Raw genomic sequence first — 27,129 nt, forward strand, 5'->3', positions numbered from 1 at the left:
ATTGCAGAGTGGAGATAGGCAAATTAATAACCCCATGAATCAACCACTCAGCTGACGGAATCTCAGCCACCGTGAAAGGCAGTTTCTCCAATTTCTCAATATTCAACATAACATATGTCGCTTCCTTTTTAGCCATCAACTGTTGTTGACGAGTCAAATTAAAGGAGATAAAGATCTCTCTGGCACGAATGTGCTGCCATGGAACGCGACCCGCCTTCAAGGTCTGAAGAGTCCAACACAGCTGCATGATGGACCATGTCTGACTCTGCCCATGATATAAAGAAGACATGTCCGATTTAATAATGTCAATAGCAGAGGAAACAATGCTGTCAATCGTGTAAACACGGTCAGAAAGGGTATGCATGCCATTATCAACAACAGACAGTCTGCAGCAGATTTTCCTGATCAATCTGCCTCAACCGGGCTGCAGCCTCCTGTTGTGAAAGTTTTCAAATCTCATTATAAACTTCGTATAAAAACCTTTTCTTCCGTGGTACCTTGGGACCTGACAAAAAATCTTGTAAATCAGTACCATTAGACAGTAACTTGAGATGTGATTTAACTGCGTCCAGCGTGGATGACTTCAACCATTGTTGACAAAGCTTCCCCACGCTGTACGTAGTTATAATATCAGCATGTTCTGGTGAAATGTAACGAGGGTCTGCCCTACTAGTCCTGAACCCCCCTGAAGAGGTGACAAAACGTTGATGACACTCATTAGTGTCTATGGGCCATAATAACCACCCGCCCGGATGTAACGATGAAGTGTTAAGCGTACCATTCTGGACCCAATGCGTAAATTCACTAAAAGTAGCATTCACATAGTGCTGCTAGTTGTTTAATTTGGAAGGGACAGGTATACTAGGCAAATTCAACTCTCTAATTGTCGCCAAGCCCAAACAGCTAGTCTGTTGTACCGTGTCATTGAGGAAAATCATCTGCACAGGGATAAGACATGCTCTAAATAATGTATCCCTGCCTTGCATCTGCCAATTTTTCGTACCCCAAACACTTCAAGTCAACAGTCTTTAACCAGTATTCATACCCCTCGACCAAAAGTTTAGATACAAACAAATTTGAATATAGTAATTTAGTATCGGTCAATAAAATTTGCTTATTAGAATACGGTGCAACTTTAAAATAGTAAGACTTAGCATTCCGCTGATCATGCCCAGAAAAATATGCAAATTTATCATAATACGTTTTCGAACTCCCTTGTGGAGGAGTCGAGCAATGTTCCCATTGCACATAATTAAATATGGACTTAGGGCTACTAGCTTTATGAATAAAGTGGTGTCCATAATAGTTGTAGCAAAACAGGTCACCATGATTATCTCTAAATTGGTAAGCATCTTCATCGTCATAGACAGTATAATATTGCAAATCCGTTAGCATAGAATCTACTGTCTTCACATCCCAATCATCAGAAACAATGCCTGTTATAACAATATCATTCATTGATAACTTGAGGACATACGGTATTTGAATCAATTCAGTGGGACCATAGATATCAAACATTACTTTATCCCACACAATCCCATCCGGAATCGGTATTGCAGAAATGTTCACATTGGACAAGTCTCTTCGAACCATATGAGACGAAAAATGTGGTCTCAACACAGTCTCCACGTGCTCAATGTCTGATCGATCAGGAAGAAAATGACCATGTATTACTAGAAAAAAAGTAACTACAAATCCCAGCCATAAAAAAAGAGTCATTACAGCCATAAAAAGCCACAAATAGTTCCAAGGAAAAACAAAATATGTGCGTTTAAGCCAACCCAGCAGCTTACGTGGACCTCGGACAGAAGACATCGAAGACGAGGAGTTGGACACTGCTTCATCAGCGTCGTTGAAGCAGCCAGAGGCAGTTCTTGCAAAAGGTGCAACTGTGAACAAAGAAGCAGATGGAGGCTCTCTCCTAGGCACGCTATAAACCACATGTTCAGAAACATCAGTAGAACGTACAGCAACTTGATCAAAAGATTCCATATTAATCATTGTCTGTGGAACAATCGCAAGATCATCTTCCACCCTCCCCAAGCTCGGAGAGGAAACGGCGTCGGTGTAAATCACCTGCAGCGGGACTTATTCCCCAGTAGTGAGAGGGATGCCGGAACTACTGGGTGTCCCTCTTGGTCTGCTGTGCAGAATCGGCCACATGTTGTAACTTGACATTATCAATGGAAACAAAGCGATTTCCTTTGGCCCCTTGCAGCGGCGGTAAAATCACAGTTCTCGTGCCGCTAACCCCTAACACGGACAGGTGCTCGATAAGAAGGACCAAATTCTTTCTTTACTGTGACCTTTTTACGCACTAGATCCCCAGTCCTGGGTATCCAACCAGTTGGTGTTACTGGCTCATCCTTAATTCCTGAGGAGGCAGCACTTGCAGAAGAGTTATCTTCACGGAATTGTTGTAAATCCTGCAAAACAGTGACACAATCATTTATGTCAAAGGGCGTAACTGCCACCTCCACACCAGGACCATCTAGATCAGGAACATACATTCGTGTTCCAAACAGGCACTCATATGAAGTACGACCCCCCAGTGACCTTCTAGGCAAGTTATTAAGTGCTCTCTGTACTCCATATAGGTGGGCTAGCCAACTACGACCCGTACCTATAACTCTGGCCGTTAAGGATTGCTTTAAATCACGTTTAAACGCTCCACGACAGAATTTCCCTCAGGATGAAATGGAGACGAGAATTGGAGTTGGACCCCCAACGAACCCATGGTGTCCCTGAATGCCTTAGAGGCAAAAGCAGGGCCCTGGTCCGAATGAAAAGCCACAACTGCAAATGTATCGACAAAGATGCGCAAATCTTTAATAACAGTCCGAGCGTCAGCCGAGCGTTGTGGCCATACCCACACAAATCTGGAGCACGAATCTACAGCAACCAATATATATATGTATGCACTATCTGGTGTCAGCGGACCACAATGATCCAAGTACACACACTGTAACGGTTTGTTTGAAATCAGAAGGGGCGTCTGCTGCGGGCCTCTAGCCGACGAAGCTTTAATTTGTTGACAGACGTCACAACAAAGGACATACTGCTTCGTCTCTTTATAGAGACCAGGCCACCAGTAACGAGCCTGTAAAAGTGAAATCGTGGCAGCCACACCAGTATGTGCAGATGCCACCCCCTCATGTGCTGCAGATATTAATCGAGGTCTCTCAATTCTTTTCGGTAGTTCACGTACACCAATGCCTGGAATATTAACAACAGCATTTAGCGCACTACTCGAGCATTAACCATATTTAGAAGAAAATCCTTTAGGAAACGGCGTGCCATCAGCCGTAGCTTTTATGGCAGCTGAAATCTGTGTCTGGTTTGGAACACGAACGAGTCACTGCGGCCACAGTGGCGACAGCCACTGCCGACTTTGCGGCTTCATCAGCCAAAGTATTCCCAGCAACGTGTATTCCAACGCGCTGGTGTCCAAGTGTATGCACAACATGGACCTTAGGAAGCGTTTCTTTCAGATTCGCAACCTTACCCCACAACAATTTATGTTTAATGGTGTTGCCTTTAGAATCTCTGAACCCATTCATCTTCCAATAGTGCAGATATTCATTGAAAGACTGAACACAGTAGTAGGAGTCACAGACCAGCAAGGTCAAAATCGCCGGATCCGCGTGCTCCAACGCTAACAATAGAGCTTTGAGCTCAGCCAGCTGCGCCGTGCAATCTCCCAAGGTTTTAGTATAAGTATGTACACTTGCCCCTCCATAGTGCCGCTCATCACCGCACATGCAGCAGAATACTGTTGTTTAGTCCAAACCGCTGGTTGCGCAGAGCCATCGGTATACATGACCACTTGATATTGGTCAATAGGCAATGTGCCAGCAGGAACTGGGTACTGTATTTCATATTGAAGAAATTCTTGAGTCTGCAGTTTAGGGTCAAATATGTAATCTACATCAGTGGCTGTCAAAGACGTAGCCCATTGTATCCATCGCGGGTGTAAAGCTTTCGAATTAGGAACACTCACTTTTGTAACAGCCTCCAAAGCCGGAATCGGGGAAACGACAACGATGCGTTGGCCCTGGGCAAGCGGTCTCTCTTTAATCACAGCCATCTGTACTGCAGTGAGTATTTTCTCAGTCTGGGCAAATCGTTGTTCTGCAACAGAATACAAGTGGGACTTGTATGCAATCGGGACTGTCTCACCCTCATTAAAGGTGACATACGTAAACCCAACAGCCCCAGGTATCACCCTGATGACTAAATGTGTCTTATTGTCCCGTGTGTGTAAGTGTTTAACTGCTAAGAGATCCGTCTAACTCTCGCAGTATGTGTGTATGCTCAATCGTCCAAAATCTACTCGAAAAATTCGGGCGAATTAGTTTGTATAAGGGTTTTATACGCGTAGCATAGTCAGGAATGTAAGTTCTGCCAAAATTCAGAAACCCCAACAATGACTGGAGCTTCCGAACCGTATTAGGAGGCTGCAATAAAGCACATTTCTCCAAAAAATGTGGCGCTAGGCTCTTGCCCTCACTCGATAACTCATATCCCAGGAAAATGACACTGAGGAAGGCAATCTTTGATTTCTTAAAATTCAACTTATAGCCGATATCAGCAAATCCCACAACAATGCGCGATACGCGCCTTAGATGTTGCAGAATCTCATCGTCTGTCAAATATATGTCATCAACATATGATAACGCTTCAGGTTCCAACTCGTGTAGCATTTCAGTCACACGAGCCGAAAACAGTCCTGGGCTATTCTTATACCCCTGAGGCAAACAACAAAAAAAATTCTGAGAGCCAAACGCACTGAAACTGGTATAGTCCCGACTTTCGGGCGCTATATTTTGCCAGAAAAACCCATTTGAGATATCCAACGTTGTCTTGTATTTCTTACGCACTATATTGTTCATAAGCGCTGCGCTATGTGAATTCTGTATTGCATATGTGCGTGTGTGACTATTCAAATGTCTGTAATCCACCACTATCCTATATGAATGGTCCGGTTTAGCCACCATAAATAAGGGATTATTCATCGGCGAGACACAGGGCTCAATTACACCCTGGTACTCCAATTGTGTACGAATTTTCCGAACCGATGCCCTTGCCTTAAATTTAATAGGATACTGCGGCTGCGGCTGAGGTGTGCCCTTTATTGGAATTACATGATAAGGTGATTGTCTATCCCACCCCACATTATTTCTATATAGGGCGGGAGCCTGTGCTAGAGCCCATGTTTTACCATAGGACTCCGCTAGCTCTCTCGGAACAAGTGGTGAGAAGGAAGGTACTATAACATCCTCCCCAACCGGACAGTCGCGAACAAAGTCAGGTGGCCAATCCTGTTCGGCCAACAGAACATCATATGATTTTACCACATGGTCCCAAAAGATGGCGTGTACAATGCGGTCAATGTCCCCTTCTAATCGTAGAGTCACTTGATATACTCTATCAGGATCAGAGACTCGCATATCCGCCGTTTCGACTTGTATGAAGTCATCAGTTGCTTTCACCTCCAGATGCTCTAGAAGACTCCGGCGAACTATTGTGACCTCTGCCGCACTGTCTAACAGTGCTAACGCCCATGTCTTGTTCGTCAAGAGAACTCTCTTCTTGAGCGGCATGTCTAACTGAGACTGCTGCCACTTTCTTCTTTTTAAATTGCTGTTTTTGTTGCAGCGGTTTCTCTTCTTGTTTAACAGAAACCTCCGCTGAGCGTTGTGAATCCTGTCTCGGTTTCACGTACTCCGTCCTCCGCTCTAACCGCACACCTCTCTCACTTCTCTTCTCTGAGGAGTCCTGAAAGGAACGAGATTGGCGTGTATCAGTATATTGATATCTATCAGGCGTCTTCAAATTATCCCTATTCCTGAGATTATACCTATTCTGCGGGGTCTCCGGTTGCGGAGACTGTCCCCCATCTTTTTTAGGTGTTTGCTGTTTCTTTTCCCAGCGCTTTTTTGTACCCTCAGGTTGCTGTTGCTTAGCATTATCTTTATTATTTTTACCCTACAATTGGGGTTTCTGCGGTCTAGCCCCTAGGCTATCGCGACCAATACTTGAATATGTCTCTGCTATTATTCTCGGAAGTTCCCGCTCTTGATCAATCTGCGGAACATCCCGAAGACGCATTCGCACTGCTAGTGCTCCTGCCTCTCCCTTGAGATTACTCAAGATAATAGAAGAAACCGTGGCAAAATTGCCCATTAACTGCATGCCCAAATCTAAGGCAGGGGCAGCCCCATATTCATCTTGAATTTGTTTAAGCACTTCCGGTAAATTAGCTAAAGTCGGTGTACCGTGTGCTGTAGTGTAGAGCGTGGCAAACACCGTGCCCCATGTATTACAAAGGTCCACCGGAGGAACCATCCCATACGCCAAACACATCGTCAAAATTCTATGTTTATCCTGAGGTCCCGTATGGGGAAATACTGCTTCCAGCGTATTAATTTTCTGCACCAGCCAAAATGGAGTCTCCTCACGTTTAGCCGGCACCTTGCCCATAACTGAGTGTACAGTGGCCGGATTGATTCCCGGAACTACTGCTTGTGGGTGCGCCGGAGCAGCACGCGCTGCATTAGTATTTAATGTCTGCATCACAAACTGAACCAGTCTTCTGTATGTTGTTGCTAAGTCTATATATTAACGACGCACATCAGCCACTGCCAAATTTGCAACCGCAGGATATGGTGTGTAAGTAGCCAATAAAGGCCAGGTCGGACCATCATTACTCAACGGACCTAACCTCACTTGTGCTACTGTATGTGGGAGGGCGCCATCAAGCCAATTATGGTGTTCTTGATAAGATAGAGGTATCTCTAAGTAAGCGTAAGCCCTGTATTGTCCAGGGACATTCGCAACAGTGTATTCGTGAAAAGTATTTGTACCCCCATCAGCTGCTGGAAATACGACCCAAGAATAAAAAAGTTCTGTCCTATATGCTGCATGGGCGTCCACCACAAAAGTGACTGGACCCCCCTGGACTGTCAGTCCATGTGCTATCAAATGTCCTGTGAGCGGGTGACGCATATTGATTGCTATATTCACTACATTAGGATTCGCCATTTGCAAAAAATAGCTCTAGGTCAGAGAAGGCACACCAACATCGGGGTTTTTCCTTTCAAAGTTCAAGCTTGAACAACCAACCACTAAGCAATAGGACGTACCTATCCCGTGGTGGCGGAAACCCTCAGCCCCACGGACGTCTCCGCGTACGGAACCGAGGAGTCAAAATATATATATGAGACCGAGAGAGTCAGTCGGACCCAAACATTAGAGCCAGACCAATCGTTGGCGGCGCCATGTCGCGTGGGCTCTCATTATCCTAAATGAGACTACTGGATTTCTAGGCAGCAGGATCGATAACGATGTGGGGGACTGAGTCTGACCCACTTGTAAAGAACTCTGTCACCCTAAATCCGGTTTTTGCTCCGGCTAACTAGCAGTGCCTCATTTCTCCCAGGGGGAAGAAATGATTAGGCAGCCGAGCGCATGACATCTTTGGAACTTCTCAGGGAAGTCGTGGTCACTCAGATCCAAACCAACTCTCTCATTTACAATATGGTCTCATATACAAATGACAAAGACAGTATAAGTTTTATATAATGTTTTAATAAAACGACTGTATTTTAGATAATAAGGCGTGAGCCGCAATAACCAGAACAATACAACATAGTAGGACTGAAATAGTCACCAGGAGAGTAAAACATAAGAACAAAGCTATCATATTGCCTAACAGTTTCTACTCTCCCTCTGCTTGTTCTATTTAGAGCACAGCATGTTAAGCTTCTAGCTTGCCTTTCTGAATCACTGGGGAGACATAAGCCCTCATACCTGAGCAAAGGCCTGTGATCTGGTTCAGCATCTGCAACGAGGCAGTCAGCGTCTAGTTGTGGGTCTCTGGTCGGAATCTCCCTCTTGCATGTATTGGGACAAGGAAGTGATTTTATAACTAACATGTCATCGTGATCACAAAATGTCCCTACGCAGGAATGCCAAATCTAAACTCCTACCACGTCTATCGGCAATGTACCAGACTCTATCCTTGACTGAAGCACAGAGTGAATATGTTATGAAGAACTCCAGTGCTGAAGTAGGCAAAACAGTGTGATATGAATAAAAAACAACACCGTAGAACTGGCTATTTGAAAAATAACAGTACGAAGCCTAATAAAAAGCATTTAGAGCAAAGTGCACAGAGGCTCTAAGCTGTCAGCAAATGAATAAAATACATTCAGGGCAAAGTGCACAAAGGCCTAAAGCCTGAAGCTAATGCGCAAAGTATACGTAAAACTAACCACACTACAACTTCACTCTGAAGAAAAAAAATACTGTTGGTAATAACTTCAGCTTATAAAGTCGAAGAACTTTAGGCCCTCTCAGTACATTCCACTTTCAGTTTCCTACCAAGATTTGTTGGTGATCTCTGATGCTTCCTTCTCGATGTGGAATCTACCTTTCACAAGGGCCAGCCTGGTACCCTTCCCTTCTCCTTATCCCTCTAAAAAGGAGGAACCGTGTATAGCCATGTGGTAACCTATTAAATCATGTCTGATAAGATCTTTGTGATCTTCACCGTCGCTAACAAAGACAAGGCTGTGACCAAACACAACATTTTGCACTGGGCCATCCTTTGTATTAAGATATGCTATACTTTGAGCAATAAACCACCCTCAAATGGCCATAGGCAGCTTTTGCGGCTCTGGCCTCCTGTAGCGGACTTTTGCTGGGCAGTAACATGGTCATCTCTGCATGTGTTTGCCAAGCACTACTTTCTGAGGCTCAAGTCAACATTGATATGTATTTTGCCCAGGCTGTGTTCCATGATATTGTGTCATAATGATCACTACAGGGTGTTGCTCTAGAACATTTATAAAGTGAAGAATCTACAGGGTGGTGTAGCCATCAGAAAAAAGTTCATTTGGTAATGGTCTGATGGATACATAAGGGCCTATTCATAAAGATACATTTGGCAGTAAACTCTTGTTTATGACTGAATTTCTCCCAGTTATGGCTGCCTGGATTTCTTGCAGGCGTAAGCCCTTATAGGGGGCAGAGAACTCTTTCACAATTGCAGACATCTGTGCACTACTAAATCCCTCTGCAGCGGTTGGATTGAGGGTGTTCAAAGGCTTGGTTGCTCACAAACAATTATATTTGTGGATGTTCACAAACCACCATTCCCCTTTCCAGCCATTCTGCAAAGGATCATATATTTACTTTAACCAAGTGCTGCTATAAATGCATTGTCCAAGGGAAGAAGGGAACTAGAAAACCCTTTACATTTTAAATTGTCCATTACCACAGGGGAATCCATTCTCTCTGTATTGGATTCCATACAACAGAACTCGATGCAGGGGGGGAATGGATTCTAGTCTTGGAAATGACCTGATATCTCAAGGAAACCCAATGTAAACCTGTTAGGCGCCGTTTTCTATGTAGACTGCTTCAACAGTTTGTGAATTCCAAACAGTAGTAAAATTGCACTCTAATGTAGATTTAAAAATCTACTGCGTTTTATTTTGTTCATAATTGATTATGTTAATTGACTAACATATGGATTAGTAATTAAAGAACACATATCACAGTTTCTGAACTAAAGTCTCCTTGCCATCTCGCTGCACGGTATCCTAAGAATAAGAACTAACTTAGTGAGCTCACTAATGCTATAGGCCAAAGTAGAACCAGTACATACAGTTGAAATACAGTGGTGTCTGTGTATATCTGTGCTTGGGTAAAACTATCACCAGGACCCCTTTATAATGTTAGAGAAGCATCAAATTTAACTATTTTCCCCCATACTCCGGTGCTCCCAATTTTATGCTCGACCTGAATCTGGGCAACTGCTTTTAAAGACAAAAAATAGATATTGATCGAATCCTACACTGCCCCCATTTACATTTGTGATTCTTCGTTGTAGTTATACACGTAGCTTAATGGCACCCATACTGGGATTATCTGTGCTTTGTGGCCAGAAGATTACTTTACCAGTGAAAAGTACTCCCATTTGTCATAATCACACGTGCCCTAAAACCCCCTGCCCCAACTAATTTTGGCTGGGTTCAATGTGACCATCATTCGTGGTTAACCTTTTGGTACCCATTCACTGGATGAGGGACAACTCACCACAGCTTCAAGTGCATTGTCTGGGGTTTTCAGCACACACCGGACGTTATATGCATCATGGTGTGGAAGAAAGTGTTCTTTGTAAATTGAAGTCTTCCTCTAGGCTTCGTAGGTCAAATTGATACGCACCTTCATGCACAGAAAATAGCCTTGTTCTTTGTGACCAAAGAGGGAGATTGGCTTGGCTTCCAATAGAAGTTTCAATCTGAGTCCCAAACCAGTACAGGTTCTTCTACCCCTCTGATCTGTCAAAAAGTTAGAATGCCCACTCTGTCAAGATGAGCAGGCAATATCCCAACCCTCTTTAGTGGGACCTATATGAGGATACAGCGGAGTAACTTTTTCATCACTGAGTGTATCCCTCCATTCCACCCCTTTTTTATTTCTATTTACTTTTCCAAATGAAGAGGACGAACTGAAGGGTAGCAAGTAAATGTCACTTCTACATTGTTCTTATTGTTGCCTTGTACCCCAGAACGTTTTAATCTGGGAAGACTTTTTTCCATCACCCAGAGTCTTCCTTCTTACTTTTTTCCATCACCCAGAGTCTTCCTTCTTAAGAGCTCTCGCCCACCCTTATGAGCTTATTACGTACAGCCACCAATGATGGTGTTAGAAGCTTTTCTGCTAATACCTTGCTGTTATTCACATAACTAGGTCTCCATCTTAAAGGTCCACCTTATAAAAAAAAAAAAAAAGTGCATAGGTTTTAATCACCAGCCTTCTTTTTTGTCACTTATATTTGGTAGCAAAGTTGAATGCAGGAAATAACATCTTCCAGCGATCGGTGCCTAATGCAATTCTTAAATATTTTTTTCGTATTAAAAATGTAATTTAGTGGATATTTTTTTTTAAAGGAAAGTCATCGTCAAGACTTTTACCCATGTGCCAACTTGCATCTGGAAAAATGTATTTACTTATGGATAAATGTTGGGCAGTGCCATAAAGGATCCACCTATTAAACCACTTGGTAATGACTATAATGCTGCGACCTCCCTTTGACATTAGTACACTTTGTGTGCATCACACTTGCTCAGTCTTATCATCTAGTCCCCTTAATCTCTTTCAACTTTTCTATGTCAAGCCATAAACTACTAACATCTTTACATTTCATCCTCCGCAATCACTTTAAACATTGTGTGCGGTGCTTGGTGTGTGATCATGTATGGAACCTACCCGCCGCAGTGGAATCTGCATATAAATGCCATTGTGTTAAAAACACAGGGTGAAGAAGCTAACAAAGGGAAGGTCGAGCAGGCGCCCAAGACTAGGCCATGGTATCAAAGGCTCAGGGTAGCCCTGTGAATTAAACAAAGCACTTAACTCGGTATCCAAAATTTCTGATGTGGAAGCTATTTCTTTTTAATGTAACTTTCGTGCACAAATGGCTTTGTTTTTCAAAATATGTATTTTCTCATCCCACAAGCCTTAAACAACAGATGATTGTCCAGAGAGGCTACTCTTAGGGTTTGCCATCTATACTCTCTTCCTGAGTTAGTCTGTAATCTTAGATGTAACCTGGGGCATCTGAATGTCGATTTGTGTTTTGGGGGCTGAGTAGTCAAAGCTATATATGCACCTACCCCGATCATATTACCCTTACTCATTGAGACACTGGTCACACAAACTCCTGTCTTTTATTTAGTTTGGTCATACTTGACATAAGGTACATGGTCTACGTGTAAGAAGAGGTCTTAAGCTCTAGTGCTTATATTGGATACTTCTGGTATTATCACTGTGCAAATGCTGTCGCTAATGTAGACTTGAGACCTTTTTAAGCCTTGTATCCAAAGGATTGATATCCGTATTTGAGATAATGCTTCTGTGGTCTTACTACAAATATCCTGCCTTCGGGTGATGGTGTTTACTCTTCTTTTTGACACGATATCACAGACTTGTTCCTCGTGTTTGATTTAAAATACCTTCCCTTCAATGGTTAGTGATCTGAGTGACCCTGGCCAACCTCTTTCAGATAGCAGTAATAGTCCATTGTGCCACAAGGACAACCCAATGGTACTCTATTTGATACACCATAATAACGTTTTTTAACAGCAAGTCCTAGATTTGTTTTCCTTAAAATTGGTGTCTTGTAAAAAGTGTTATTGTAGACCTTTTGTAAAAGTGTGTCACGTTCTAAATACCCTTATAGTTCTAATTCAATTGGCAACGCACGCTCAAATGTTAAGTTCTCGATGTGGACTTATTCTTGTAACTTATTTTTATTCATACAGGATTGTGAAGAGAAACATAATGCTGAGCGAAAGAAATGGATGGAAGAAAAAATGGGACTTATATCACAGGCGAAAGAAGCTGAGACTCTCCGAAACCGAGAAATGCGGAAGTTTGCTGAAGACAGGGAGCGCCATTTCAAACAACAAACTGATATTGTAAGGTTACCCCCGATATTCGTTCTTTTTTGTGTTCTATGGGCCCACATATTTTGTTTCCTGTGCAGTCCTTCAAATTAAACCTTTACTGCTGGCTTCTATCCAGTTCTACCCTTTGATAATGTTCTTTTATACTTTTTATTGGAAGGAAATCCTGATGTTGGACACATTAAAATCAGTTTCCCCTTTTTCATGACGATGGGAAGCAAAGACCATTGTCCGTGAAATGTCTGCGTAGAGTGCTTAGAGAGAGGGAGAGAGAGACAAAACAACTTTTTTATATAGAGTTTAAAGTACACTTTATAGAACGTAGGAGCAGCAAAATGATATTGCCCACTTTAATGATGATCAATGTATCACTCTTAGAATGTTGGACGGCTGAGTTGGCCTTTCTGTGTTTTAACTTGTGACATACAGATCACTGCAGATGTCAGCAGTGACTGTTAAGTCACCTCACCAGCTCAAACACTGAGGAAATAATCACCCCCCAGCACCTACATAGCAACATGGTAATAATGCTAAAAATCACTTTCAGTTGGTTATAAATGGTCTGAAGACCAACAAAATAGGTCATAAAATGTTTTCTTTAAATCCATCTATTGTGTGTGAAGTAAGCGTGTTTGCTATTCAGTTGGGCATCATAATGCTTTGAGTCCACACAGGTAGTAGTAGCGCCAAGGATACTTTTCGCTACGCCACCAGTTTCAGTAGTATTACCAGTAGCAGCATATGCCTGAAGGTTTGACGAATGTAGAAAGGTACTGCAGATGGGTCTTTGGGACAAGGTCTCTAGTCCAGTGGGTTTTAAGGATGGCTGCGGGGCCAGAACTTTCAATATTAACACTTGTTGAAAAGTAAAAGTTAATACATGTTATAATGCACCATTGCTGCTGTTGTGAGTCTGTAAACTATTAGGATATTTTAAGGATTGTATTGTGTCACTTGATTGCTTAACATTCTTTATGCTAGCCTTAATTGGGCTCCTGTTATTTATTTGGCGTTCTGTTTTTTTCGTTCCCAAATCTTTATTAGTTGATCAAAAAACTTTAAGAAGTATATATGTTAAGTCATATTGTACATGTCTATTTATTATGCTTGATTCTTGTTTGTTCGACATATTCCACCCTCACCAAACCTAAATTTACATGTAGATACGAGTACTTAACCACATTATCATTACTTATGGAGACCAATTCCACAGTTAAATGCCCGAATTGTTTATGTATTTGCTGTGATTTGGTAAAATAGTTTTGTGAGGGCAGGTGTAGCGCATACCTAGGACCAGCAGAAGAGACGCAACTTTAGGCTGTTCTGTACAAAAGATATGGCCCTTTAGCTCTGCCACTACCTAATGGAAAGTGATAAAATCAGACCATCAACACAGTGGCTATAAAGATGCACATAGCTGGTGGTGACCGCTCATGAGCAAGGAATTCCATCACAAAGTGTGTAGGGAATGTATTCTTTCTTTGGGAGTAGCCACACTTGGATCTGGATCCCAAAATAGGAAGTATTTATTGCTTTGGTGATACATTAGTGATTAGATTGATGGTTCGTGAGGATTAGCTTCGCCTGGGTAATTCACCCTGCAAATTCCTCACCCCTTAAATCTCCCCAGGCACCAGACTGGATGCACACTCTTAAAATAGCTCTCCAGTTCCTGCAGGGGGTGCAGCGTCTCATTCAAGGCTGCAGCACCTCCTTGGATGTGGCGGCATGGAGCCCCGGAAGGGATTACACCAGCGCTTCACATCTGTTCCTTTTTTTGGCCAGTTTCAGCAAGTATCCAGAGCTGCTCTTCTCTGAAATTTTCCTCCAATACTTTTCTTCAGTCCCTCTAGGGACTGTGCCTTCCCAGATACGGTCAGGTCGCAAGGGCTGTTGCCCCTGCCTGAGATCTACCCTAGAAGCATGCAACGCTTCACCTTTGGGCTGATGAATCTGGACGCTGCTCAGTTCCTTGCTCGAGTGGTGCCCCTTTACCTTTTGGAATTCATCAGTGAATGGGAAAACAAACCTTCGAAGACTCAAAACCCTGATTGAGTTAGTTGCTTACTCTGGTCCCGCTCTTGAACCTTCTCCCAAGCTGGGCCTGGTCAAAGTAGCTGCCCATCTACGTCACCTCCCCCTGGCTGTTCCACATCGATCCATCCTTTGAATTCCTCTTTTGCTCAGTTTCACTCAACTGAGGGAAAGGTTGTTTAGTTAGTGGACCCATTTACTAAATCTGACTTGGATGTCCATATCAAATTTGATGCATGCCTCATTAGGCAGAGTCCTGGCGCTGGTGCTATGGCTGTGCACTTTTTTACTGTGATACCTGTGCCTTTCAAGCACCTAGTGCAGATTCTGCTCATGTGGCAGCATGCGCCCAGGCTCTGCTGGGGATATTTTGGCTGCCTCAGGTTCCCTGAGGTACTTACGGGTTTCTCGACCACAACCCTACCTCAAGCCTCCCGTGGGACCTGCTAATGCTATGGCAGGTTAATAAGACCCTGCCTTGTTTCCGAAGGTCCTTCCATTTGTTTTGTCATCTGCACACTTCCTGTGCCCACTTTGCATGATAAAGCCTTCAAAATCAGCACCTGGGACACATAGCTGAGTGCACCTAGATGATGCTTTTGAGTCCTCCTTGGATATTTATTACACTGTCTGCTGATACATTGCATGGCGACGAGAGGGCCATCAAAGAAGTTGCTCTTTCTTCCCTCTATAAGGGCTTCTGTTTTGATTTTCACAAGGACAGAGAATTAGCACGCTGCAGCTGAGGTCGACATTGAGTGCTTCTTGGCTCTCCAAGGGAAGACGCTCTTTCTCTTTTTGCAGTGAGGGGCTTTGTAAGGCGGCTGCGGTCCTTGCTGCATGAATTGTCCTTGCCTTTGATGGAGACTAAAACCCATTTGTTAGCAGAGATTTCCTAACCCAGTACTTTGTCAATGGAACCCTTTAAAAAGGTGCTTCTGGACCCCCTTAAAGGTATTTTTAGAAGACTGGCATCCGCTCCTACGAGTGGACAGGTTACATGGCACCGTCGTCTAGTCCCTGAGGGGCTGGAGTTATGTTTTTTCTAAGCCCCTATTAAAATACGGGCTTCCATGAACTTCGTTTGGGAGAGTTTGGTTAACTTCTGTGACATTTATTGGTCATTTTAAGTGTATTTGTTTTTCAAAATAGGAAACACTTACAGCGCAGTTGTCTGAGAAGGACAAAGACCTGCAGAAATGGCGAGAAGAACGGGATCAGTTGGTTGCAGCCTTGGAAGTCCAGCTGAGGAATTTGGTTTCCTGCAATTTGGAGAAAGACAAGGAAATAGAGCAACTGAAAGGGAACCTGGTGCGCGCTCCAGAAGTGGTAAGCCCCAGTGACATCGTTTATCCGGAATTTTCTGCCTCCGATTTACTATTCAAACAATCCAAATCCGTTCACAGTTGAATGAGCAAGATGTTTTCGTAAAGCTTGAGTTAATGGACATTTAAAAAGTGTAATGTATAAATGTAACTTCCAGGTGTAACACAATGCTTTTTGGTCCCCCGTCTTTATCTAAAACCTTGGATGCCAACTACAATCTAAATATGACTAGAACTGCATTGCTTGGTCGAATAATATGTTTTGTGTTTTGCAAGTATCCCAGCACCCTCTGACTTTAAATGTTCAAAGTTGCCTTCTTGAATGTCAAGGGATGTTTCTGGTTCTGTGTAATTGTCCGTGTCTGTTTCCCGGCACATGTCTGGCTCTCTTGATTACCGTAGTCCAGTCTTCCGCAGGCTCGGAGTTGTATTGTTTTTGAGTCAAGTGCTTCTTCTCTTTGTTAGGCAGTCTTAACAAAAGTTCTGCCAGTGTCCTGCCAAGCAAGCTTCATGTTAAGGGGTTTCACAAGTTGTTTTCCTGGGAATGAATCGTTTTGCAGCCCCCAGTAGGTTCTCTTTCAGTGTAGGGCGCCAGAGCAGTGCATTGAATGTTATTATTCTCTGTTACTCTCGCCGTCGCCTTGCAGTCACTCTGCCGTGCTGGCATGTTCTGTGCTGGAACCTAATCTCCTGTGGGGTCCCCCTGGCGACACTTTTTGACAGTTAAGAGCCTAATGTCTGAAAATCTTCATCTTCCCGGGTAATTTGAGTTCCTTTCAATGTTTTTTTTCTAAATAATTTAATTTTGGATTTTGCAGCCGTGGCTGAAGATATGAAATGTCACTGGTTTTTTTTGTAAACATTTTTATTGGTATGCACTGCAAACATCTGCATTGTTGTTCATAAGGGAAATAAGAGGGTGGGAAACTGGATTTAGCAATCAAGATTAGATACAACGTAGACCAATGATAGTACATCGTCTGAGATGGAAAGTCCAGCTCGTGAAGTGAGACAACGAGACAACAGGGTACAAAATTACAACAATCATAAGTCCAGCAGTGTATCTAAAGTCCAGCGGAGTACAATGATAGAACACACTCAGGTCCAGTAAGTTATATCAACCTATGTAAGCATCAATTCCCCTCGCAGGCAAAAGGAAAAATTATAGGAGACTAATATAAGGGGGTGACAACCCCCTCCCCCGCAAACCGGTAGGTAATCTTCATGTCAATGCCTATAGTTATTAATGAGACAGGAAAGATGAAACCCAGGGTCAGGATTCAAGCACTATCACCGTTGGGATCCACAAGGGTGTCATATACACCACCCACTGAGTCCCTAGGCAGGCGCTTAGTTTTCACGCTCACCCTCATCTCCCTGAAAATCAGCCAGCATTGTGTCCCATGCTCTTGCAAAGTCCAATGGCCTCCTACCTTGGCATGCCTTTTGGAGCAATGCTATCTCTTCCCATGTCACCCAGTGCAAAACGTCCACCCTCCAGCCCTCTGAGCGGGGTCCCTCAGAGCGTTTTCACTGCAAATTAGTTCTACACTTAGCCAGCACACGTGCTAGATTAGTGAAGCAGGTAGTAACACTGTGTTTAGAAGGGTTAGGGAAGAGACCTAGTAGGCAAAAAACGGATGAGGGCATGAGTGTATGGTCCATGGCTTCAAGAGGTGTACTACTTTGGTCCAATAGGATGCCAACACGGGGGCAGCTACAGAGCATATAAAGAATATCCGTATGGCAACATGGCACAAGGGCAATAGGAAGGAGTCGTCATAAAATAGATGCTAAGCTTCTGGGGCGTGAGGTATCCCCTATGGAGGATGTAAAAGTGTATCAATCTGAAACAGGCATTCCCAGGCATCCAGACATACTGCTGTTTGGTCAAGGCTTCAATTAAGTGATTCTGATGTGGTAACCTTCACATATTTTAATTGGGGGCATTTTTATCTTGCACACTGCACTTTTACTAAAGTTGTGCTGTACTTTTACGTAAGACGCCCATACTCGTCTATAAGAGCGAGTGGACATCATTTTCTGCTTTTTCTGGGTGACGCTCTATTTTCCAATTGGAAGATATACAAAGCACATGACAGCACAACCATGCTGAATCCAAGCATACTGCTGATTGATCAAGGCTGCGTTTTAGGGATTCTGATGTGGTAATCTTCACACATTTTACTTGGGGGCATTTGCACTTTTTCTTAGGTTGTACTATACTTTTACGTAAGACGTCCATACTAGTCTGTAAGACTGAGTGGATGCCATTTTCTGCTTTTTATTGGTGACACTCTAGTTTCCAACCGGAATATATAAAGCACATGACAGTGTGGGTGTGCCAAAGCCAAGCCAGGAATGCGCCATGGGCTATGCTTCTGGTCGTTCTTATTCTTACTCATAGAATGTTGTTGATTCTGAACTTCCCAGGTAGGTGACCAAATGGTGACTTTATAAATTGCGATGCACTTATTAATTGTTGGAGTTGCAATACCTGTCATTTCTACACATCAATGGGCTCTTTGAAGATTAGTCCTCTAGGCCCTCCGGGGTCTAGTCCGCTCCCAGAGCACAAAGCCCGTATGCAGGAAGCTGACCTGGTGTGTGGTGGACACCTATGATGTTTGCGCCTTATACCAGGTCCAAGCAACCCCTATTAGTTAGTGAGACAGTGTATAGGAAGCTAGGGCTCTCTAGTGATAGCTGTGGTGAGCAACCAAGACTTATCTAGGAGTTCAAAGCACTTGCAATACTACAGCAGTTACACAGTAACTTATCACACCTGAAAGGAACGACACAGTGTTGCAAAAATAAAGGTTATTGTTAGAAATTATGGGCCATATGTACAAATGCTTTTTCCCATAGACACAGATTGGGTAAAAACCTTTGCTACATCTGGCCCTAAGTCTCTAGTTGGCAGAGGTATATGCCCTTGTCCAAGTAGGGACCACAATCCTAGCCAAGGTAAGTCGCACACAATCCGAATTATCCTGTTCTCACCCTCTGGTAGCTTGGCACTGAGCAGTCAGGCTTAACTTAAAAGGCAATGTGTAAAGTATTTGTGCAATAAATCATTGAATAACACAGTGAACCCACCACCAAAATACACCACATAGGTTTAGAAAAAGATAAGATATTTATCTGAATGAATTAAGGTAAAGAACGATCAAGACTTGATGAGTACAAGTTGAAATATCACTTTTGCAATAATAAGAAGAGTCTTAAGTCTTTATAAAGCACCAAGTGTCTCTTGCAAGAAGAAAGTACCTGGTATGCGTCAAAATGGCACGCACGGAGACCGCAGAGGAGGGTATGCGAGGAAAACAAAGTGTGCGTTGGATTTCCGGGCATACACAAACAATGCATCGATTATTTTTGCGTTGAATTCTGGGGCGCAGGCTTGAATCCTCTTTGCGATGTGGGGTCCATTATAGCCCAGGGATGATGCGTTGAAATCCTGGTCGTGAAGGACGTAGTCACAGGTGCTGCTTCGATCCGGTGGGCTATGTGTTCGAGTTTCTGTTGTACAGCAGGCGCTGCGTCGATTCCTCATGCAGGAAGTCGGTCGTGTCATTCCCACTCGGCGAAGCGTTGACCCAGTGGGCTGTGCGTCGAAGTTCGGGTCGAAACGCTGGCGCTGTGTTCATTTCCACTCGGTGAGCCAAGCTGCAATGTTCTGGTTCGGCGATGCAGTGATACCTTCACCGCTAGGCAGGGTGTGCGTCGATTCCGGCAGGCTGTGGGTCGATTTTTGCTGCACAAGGAGTTCCTTGGCAGAGATTAAGTCTTTTTGCCCCTGGGACTTCAGGAGACAAGCTCAACCCAAGCCCTTGGAGAACACTTCTCAGCAGACCCAGAGGCCAGCAAGGCAGCAGGGCCACAGCAAGGCAGCAGTCCTTCACAGCAAACCAGTCCAGGTGAGTCCTTTGGTCAGCCAGGCAGCTCCTCTTGGCAGGTTGCAGGGTTTGATTCAAAGTATCCGTCCCAGGAAGTATGTAAGTTGGTAGGGTCAGGGACCCAGTTTATATACCCAAAAGTGCCTTTGAAGTGGGGGAGGCTTCAAAGAGTGGTTTTGAAGGGCACAAGGTCCCCTTGCAGTACAATCCTGTCTGCCAGGGTCACAGTGGGGTGTTTGGCAGTCCATTGTGTGAGGGCAGGCCCCTGTCCTTTGAAATGTAAGTGTCAGGCCCTCCACCCTTGCAGTCCAGGAAGACCCATTCAGTATGCAGATGTGTGCAAGTGTGACTGAGCATCCTGGGGTGGTGATGAACAGGGGAGTGGTCCCTAGACTGGTGCAAACCGAACTATACAAAGAGGGCACCAAATATGCCCTTTAAAGCAAGCTGGTGGTGTGGGAAGGCTGCCTCTCCCCAGCCATGTAACACATATTTCCAAGGGAGAGGGTGTTGCCCCCCTCTCACACAGGAAATCCTTTGTTCTGCCTTCCCCTCCTTGAGCTGGTCAAGCAGCAGGACAGCAGAAACCTGCCTGAGAGGCTGCAGCAGCGTGGGCTGCCTGCAATTCCCGAAAGTCTGGTAGGTGCAATACTGGGGGGGTCCTCTGTGAATGCCCCAGAGTGCATGGAATCATGCCTCGAATACTGGCATTAGCATTGGGGTATGATTTAGACATGTTTCATACCAAACATGCCTAGGTTCGGAGTTACCATTATGTAGCTGGACCACAGGTATGGCCTGTGACCAGTACACAGATAAAATGGCTTCCCCGCACTTACGAAGTCCAGTGCATTGAGACTGGAATTCGTAGGGGCACCCCTTCTCATGGAAGGGTGCCCTCATACACAGGAACCTGCACCCTGCCCTCTGGGCTAGGAGGGCCTGTCATATGGGTGACTTACAGTGACCTGGTTCAGTGACCAGGTCTGAAAGCATGCATGCACCTTTTCATGCAGGCTGCAATGGCAGGCCTGCAGACACAGTTTGCATGTACTCCCATGGGTGGCGTAATACATGCTGCAGCCCCTGGGGGACCCTGGTGTACCCATTCCCTGGTTACCTAAGTACCATATACTAAGGACTTGCAGGCATACACCAGTATGCCAATTGTGGGGTGCAAAGGGTACCAAATGTAACCAAATTTATAGGAGAGCACAATCATTGGGGTCCTGGTTAGCGGGATCCCAGTGAAAACAGTCTAAACACACTGATAGGCAAAAGGTGGGGGTAACCATGCTTAAGAGTGACTTTCCTACACTGTGCCCTGAGCTGTTTCCTAATAAATGTTCGCTCCTTTGCCAGACACAAGTTAGAATTCTATGAGTTTTTAGAATCCTACAAACCATTACTAGTCTTTCTAACGGAAACCTGGTTAAATGGTTCCTTTAACCCTGATGTTGGTAGCGGCATTACTGGAAGGGTATCTTATCAGCAGATATGGCAGACAAGGCTGAAGGGGAGGTGTAAGGCAAAAGTATACTATGGGTCCATAAATCTATTCTTTGATCCACTAACGGCTCTAAATTGTGAAGCGCTCACCTTTAAATGTAAAATTACTGACACTTAAATCTTTCATGTTCTCCTTATTTACAGTCAAAAACAAAATAGAAGGGCTCATAATAGTGGGAGATTTAGGAAAAATTGGTCCTGTGCATATACTCCCATACATACCAAAAGACAATGAATGCACAGTTCCAAAAAGAGCGAGCAGGTAATTGTTTCACCTTGGTCTAAGGGAAAACAAGTTACGGTTCCTGTGAATGACTGGAGTCAGGAACAAGTGCCCTCACTCACCAATAGGTGGCATGCTTCATCATCGGGCTTTGCTCCTCGTCAGACCGGCACTGCAATGTCTGATTGGCTCCTCGTGAGGGCTCTTTACCGGAGATCTTTTGTAGAAAGATGCTGTGAATGAATGCAGGAATGTGGGACTTGTGTGAGAACTGTTAAAACTGACTAGAAGGCCTATGTAGTGAAATGTTTAATGGGGATATGGGCCTCTGTCACGATTAAAAACAAAAAAGGGGGAAGAAAGAAAAATGCCAGTTTTACCCTATTCAGAAAATGTAGTCAAATATCGGAGAGCCCTAAATTCTAGGAATCAACTATGTCTAATGCAGGGTGGAAATCTATGCTGCCTAAAAGGAAAAAGGTCAACATGATTCTCGTTTAAACAGTCTAAAGAGATCTAGGTGCGATTCGTCAGGACCTACGTTTAATCATACCTAATCCTCACAGCTGTAATCAGTATATATTTGAGAAACAGGAACCTGGAAATAAAAGCAACAATACAGCATGAAGACCAAATTCCAGTATCACACGGTGTTGAAAATAACAAGCCAGTGGGAACACTAGTGAACATTCTTAGTGGTGCTCAGGTAACCAGTGAATTATCACTTCTAAATCACAACAAGGCTGAGGTCCTTACCCTTCTAAAATTACAGAATGGGTCCCAATTGAAATAGCGGAGAGCCTACTTAATCTCGCCCATACAATCATAAGTGAATCTGGAGTTCAAAGAAGCGCAAAAGTTAATTCAGATCAACATTAAGCGTCAAAAGGACCCTCAAAGATTCCTATATTCATGAAACAAACCCAGAAACAACATATTAATAATAAATGGATCATAAGTAATCACATAAGATGTAGGTGATTAGCTCTCATCTGCATGATTGTGTATAAGTCAAGACAGGGAGGGTATATCCTGGTAAATATGGGACATTAGTCTATATGGATATTCATTTGCATCCTGATATGGTGGGTGAGTGACAGCTCCCACCAAGAATTAATGCATCTAGTTGTGATGTGATAATCTGAGTTGATGACAGTATACACTGAGACTCCCTCAAATGGCAATCCTAATAATAAGGGGTCTGTTGGATCCAGTAATCACATGTGGTACAAGGACGGCACACTTACATCCTCAATGCACTCATAAAAATGAGTGCCACACATGGTTATATGGACACAGTCCGAGAGTTGCAAATACAAATCACTGATATCGCAGTAGCACCGTTGACAAAGCAATGCGGGGTTCCCACGTGTAGTTCAAAGTATGCGAGATAACATAAGGACTCCATTGTGTATACTACAATTTCAAGAAGGGGGCACTTGAGTGTAGATCGCGGCTGCTGTCCGTACCTACTCCACTCTGCATATCAGGAATAGATCAGGTGCGGAGATCCCGATATTTAAAGGCGGGTAGAGTAAATTAACTGGTCATGAAAACCAAAAAAGGACTAACATTGGTGTATAGATGGCCGTCACCATCTTGGAAGGTCTTTGTAAGCACTACTCAATGAGCATTGACATAAAGAAAGGAACCGGCAGAGATAGTCGGCGGTAGGCCACCTTTGAATGTGTTTAAAGAGATAGAAACTTATATTATAAAGAACAGATTGGTGAGGGCCAAAAACAATTTTTGGAATCAAGTGTTGCAGCCCTGATTTAAGGAGGCAGATGCTCAAAAAAACACTACACAAAGGCAGCCATCAAAGTACAAATGTCTTATGTAGGTATAAAATGGTACTTGATATTCCCATCAACAGAAGGGGAACCAAGTTGAACTTGGGACAGTATTAATAATCAACACAAATTGTGGTGGAGTGGCTGCTAGAAAAGTAAATACATGGCCCACATTCAGAAGTGTGGATGATTATCCCTGGGGCAGGAAGGTATCGTGAAGTGATGTAACTATCAACCCTAAACATTGCATGTTTAGGGTTGATAGTTACATCACTTCAGAAATGTTTAGGGTTGATAGTTACATCTCTTCACAAATTGAATCTGTCCTGAATTCATCAAAGGAACTGTTTAAGGTAGTCCAGTCTCTCAAACCCAGTTCCTCTTTCCAACAAGTCCCCAAGTCAAGGTTTCTGCGTCGAGCTTGCTGAGTTTTTTTTTTAAACTAAAGCAGAAACGGTTTAAAGAGAGTTTAATTCCACTAACTCTGCTTCCTCTGTAAACCTAGTGCGCTCGCAGCCGGACCCCAGAAAATTGGTGTTTCCAGAGGTTCCCCCTGTTGAGCACTGAACAACTGGTTAAGCTGTTTGGTCAGGTAAAATCTAAAGCTCCTTCGGATCCATGCCCAGCCAAGATAATGCAACTAGCGGCTGATAGCCTTACACCAGTCTTGGCTACTTTGTTTAATGTCATCATTTTGACAGGGGTTTTTCCGGAAGCCTGGAAAAGGTCTCAATCCTTCTGTTTATTTAAAAAAAAAAAAAAAAAACCTTAACTGGACTTTGAGGTAAAAAAAAAAACAAAAAAAAATCTGTCCAATTTCAAGGCTTGCTTTTCCAACTAAGGTACTTTCATTTAAAAACATCTTAATGCTAGCTTAGCCACCTACTTAGCCGAAAACTTGCTGGAGAAGGCACAATTTGGCTTCAGAGCTGGTTGAAGTACAAAAGCAGCACTGGTAGCTGTCTCAGAAGAGCTCAGAGCGATTAGAAGTACTGGCGGTAGGGCAGTGCTGGTCATTTTTGGACCTCTCAGCCACTTTTGATGCCGTTGGTCATACTGTGTTGTTAAAATGACTGACTGATATCAGTGTCTGTGTCCTGGCATATGAGCTCATCTCTTTAGTGAAAGACCGAGAACAGATGGTAGTTTGTGGGGATTTCCACTCTAACCCCTGTTCCTTCCCATGTGGCATGCCACAGTGGTCATCACTTAGTGTCACACTTTTAAATATATATGTTGCACCATTGGCTAGGCTGATTCATTCCCATGGTTTTGCCACTGTGGCTTACGCTGAGGGCACACAAATCATGGACTGTATCCCTGAGTCAGTCGAGGAGGTTGCACATAGATTCAATAACTGTATGAAGGATATTGCCAACTGGATGACTTCTAATTGTCTGAAATTTAATTCTGACAAAACAGAAGTACTTGCTTTTGGGAAGGACACCTCTTCCTTGGATCATTTCTGGTGGCCACAGACCCTAGGTTCACCACCAATCCCACATACCAAAGTAAAGAACATGGGGGTAAGTTTTGACAAGGATGTATTCTTTAGGGAGCAGACCAATGAATTGACATCATTGAGTTTCTTATTGCTTAGATCCCTCCGGAAGGTGCTATCATTTATCCCATTCCAGATGCAAAAGTCGTCAGTCATTGCTTTGATTCGATCACAAATTGACTATTGCAATGCCTTCTGTATGGGAGCTCAGCAATCAATACCCAGCAAACTCCAGATGCTACAGAAAGCAGCTGCTTGCCTCCTAAAAAAAAATGTCCTCAATTTGTGGCAGTGTCCAAAGTTTTGACCGAACTTCATTGTCTCCTGTTGAAAAAGATGGTGTCTTTCAAAGCGCTGTGTTTAGCGTATAAGGCCCTGTTTAACATCAAACCTACTCTCTTGCAAACAAAATTAAATGGTACAAGGCTGCAAGAAACTTGGGATCTGCGGATACCAATACGGTTGCCGTTCTCAGAATAAACAAAACCTCTTGGGGTGGCTGTAGTTTTGTTTACACCACCTGCAAGTTGTGGAATCAGTTACTGTTCTATCTCAGAAGCCAATCGAATCTGTTAAGCTTTTGGAAAGCTCTGAAATCCTGGATCTTTTCCCTATCACTTTAGACACGGTTTAGCCTTTATGCCTTGAAATTTCGAAGCACCAAGACTCCTTTGGGTACTCGTGCGCTTTAGAAATTCTATTCAATATTCAGGGAAATGTTACGCACCACCTCCTACATTTTGGCCCAGTCTCCCTCTGACACGGGGACACTAGGTCGGTTTCCCAGCTGTCTCAAAGTACTGTACGGGGGAGCACATAACGTGGCGCAGTGCGCTATACAATCCAGAGACCAGCCAGTGGGTATTAGCCGTGTCACATAGGTAGAGGCAGCTGTGGCGGAGCCGAGGTTCCCTACAGTGCCCACCCCAGAGCATGTGTATAGCTGCAGTCGGGGTGCCATAAAGTAGAAACTGGCCCGCAAGGATATCAAAGTCTTTGCATAAATCAGCAAAGGGCCTCAGCAACTCCTCTGAGAAAAACGCACCCACTGTTTCCAGTCTTCCCAGTCTTACTACCGTCTCTCCTCGACCCCATGCAGATGTGAGATTAGTGCCTGTGTTGGAATCTCCGGGGAGTATGGGGATCGTACCTTATAGGGTGACCACCCGCCCGTAAATTTCACAGACTGTCCGTAATTTCGCCCTGCTGTCTGTTGTCCGTGATGAAAGCTTTAAAGGATGGCATTTGTCCGTAATTTTAGCCTTTCACCTAAAGGGCAATGGAGGCAGGGCGAAATTACGGGCAGATCAGTTTCCCCTGCTGGGCTGGAAGGCAGGGGGTCTCCTGTGCTCGAGGGAGGGGCAGACAGATAAGAATCACACCTTCTTGACAGGGGGTCTCCTTCCCTAAAGACATGCAAATGTGCCCAACTGGTAAATCTGCAAATACAAAGGGGCTTGAAAACCTTCATTGACTTTACTAAAAGGAGTCACTTGAAGTTTTCTGGTGGCAAATATATTTCTTTCAGAGATTGTAATGATGTTCCAAAGTGAGCTGTGGAGTGTGTGGTTATAATGGAGTGTTATACATTTTTTTAGTACTAAGTATAAACTGTATATTATTCAAATCTGTATTTGAGAAGCACTTTTTTTTTAATCTAACCGAAATGCATTTGCGCATTTTGTAGCAGCCTTTATTATGATGTAATTGTATTTTTCACAGTTCTTTCAGGTACCTCAGTACCTCATAGTACTAAACATTGGCAAAGCCAATAGGTCTCATCTACGAAAGAGTTATTGGCTTTGCTAATGTGTTTTAGCCATTAGCCATGTTATACACCAGAGTAGCTGCTGTTCAGCATGGCTTAAAGTTAGTGGCATAATTCTGTGGAGTGGCATAGGAGCAGTGGCGTAGAGCCCAGTGGTGCAAAGTACAGTGCAGTGGGGTACAGTGCAGTTGTTTAGAGTGCGTTAGTGTAGAGTGCAGTCATTTAGAGTGCAGTGGCATGGAGTGGCGTGGGACAGAGTAGAGTGGCATAGAGTGCAGTGGAGTAGAGTGGCATACAATGGAGTAGCAGAGAGAGCAGTACTGTAGAGTGGTGCAGTGGCATAGATTGCAGAGTAGACTCCTGTTGCAGGGAGTGCAGTGGCATAGAGTAGAGCAAAGTGCTGTAGAGTGGAGTGATGCAGAGTAGAGTGGCATAGAGTGCAGTAGTACATAGTACATTGGTGTATAGTACAGTGGTGGAGAGTGCAACGCTGCAGAGTAGAGTGTCAGTGCAGTGATGTAGAGTGGAGAAGAGTGGCACAGAGAGCAGTGGCGTAGAGTACAGTGGTACGGAGTAGAGGGCAGTGGTGCACAGTGCA

At 43.8% G+C, this 27,129-nt stretch overlaps 1 protein-coding gene across 1 annotated transcript in view; it reads left to right on the forward strand.

Annotated features, from left to right (window-relative positions):
- KIF20B (kinesin family member 20B) overlaps positions 1–27,129 on the forward strand; it is a 434,415-nt gene that overhangs the window by 310,878 nt on the left and 96,408 nt on the right. Inside the window, exons 26-27 of the mRNA XM_069239865.1 lie at positions 12,336–12,491; positions 15,666–15,842. Coding sequence (XP_069095966.1) covers positions 12,336–12,491; positions 15,666–15,842 — 333 coding nt within the window. The remainder of the gene's footprint in view (positions 1–12,335; positions 12,492–15,665; positions 15,843–27,129) is intronic.

Source organism: Pleurodeles waltl, chromosome 6, assembly GCF_031143425.1.
Source record: "Pleurodeles waltl isolate 20211129_DDA chromosome 6, aPleWal1.hap1.20221129, whole genome shotgun sequence".
Taxonomy (NCBI): Eukaryota; Metazoa; Chordata; class Amphibia; order Caudata; family Salamandridae; genus Pleurodeles; species Pleurodeles waltl.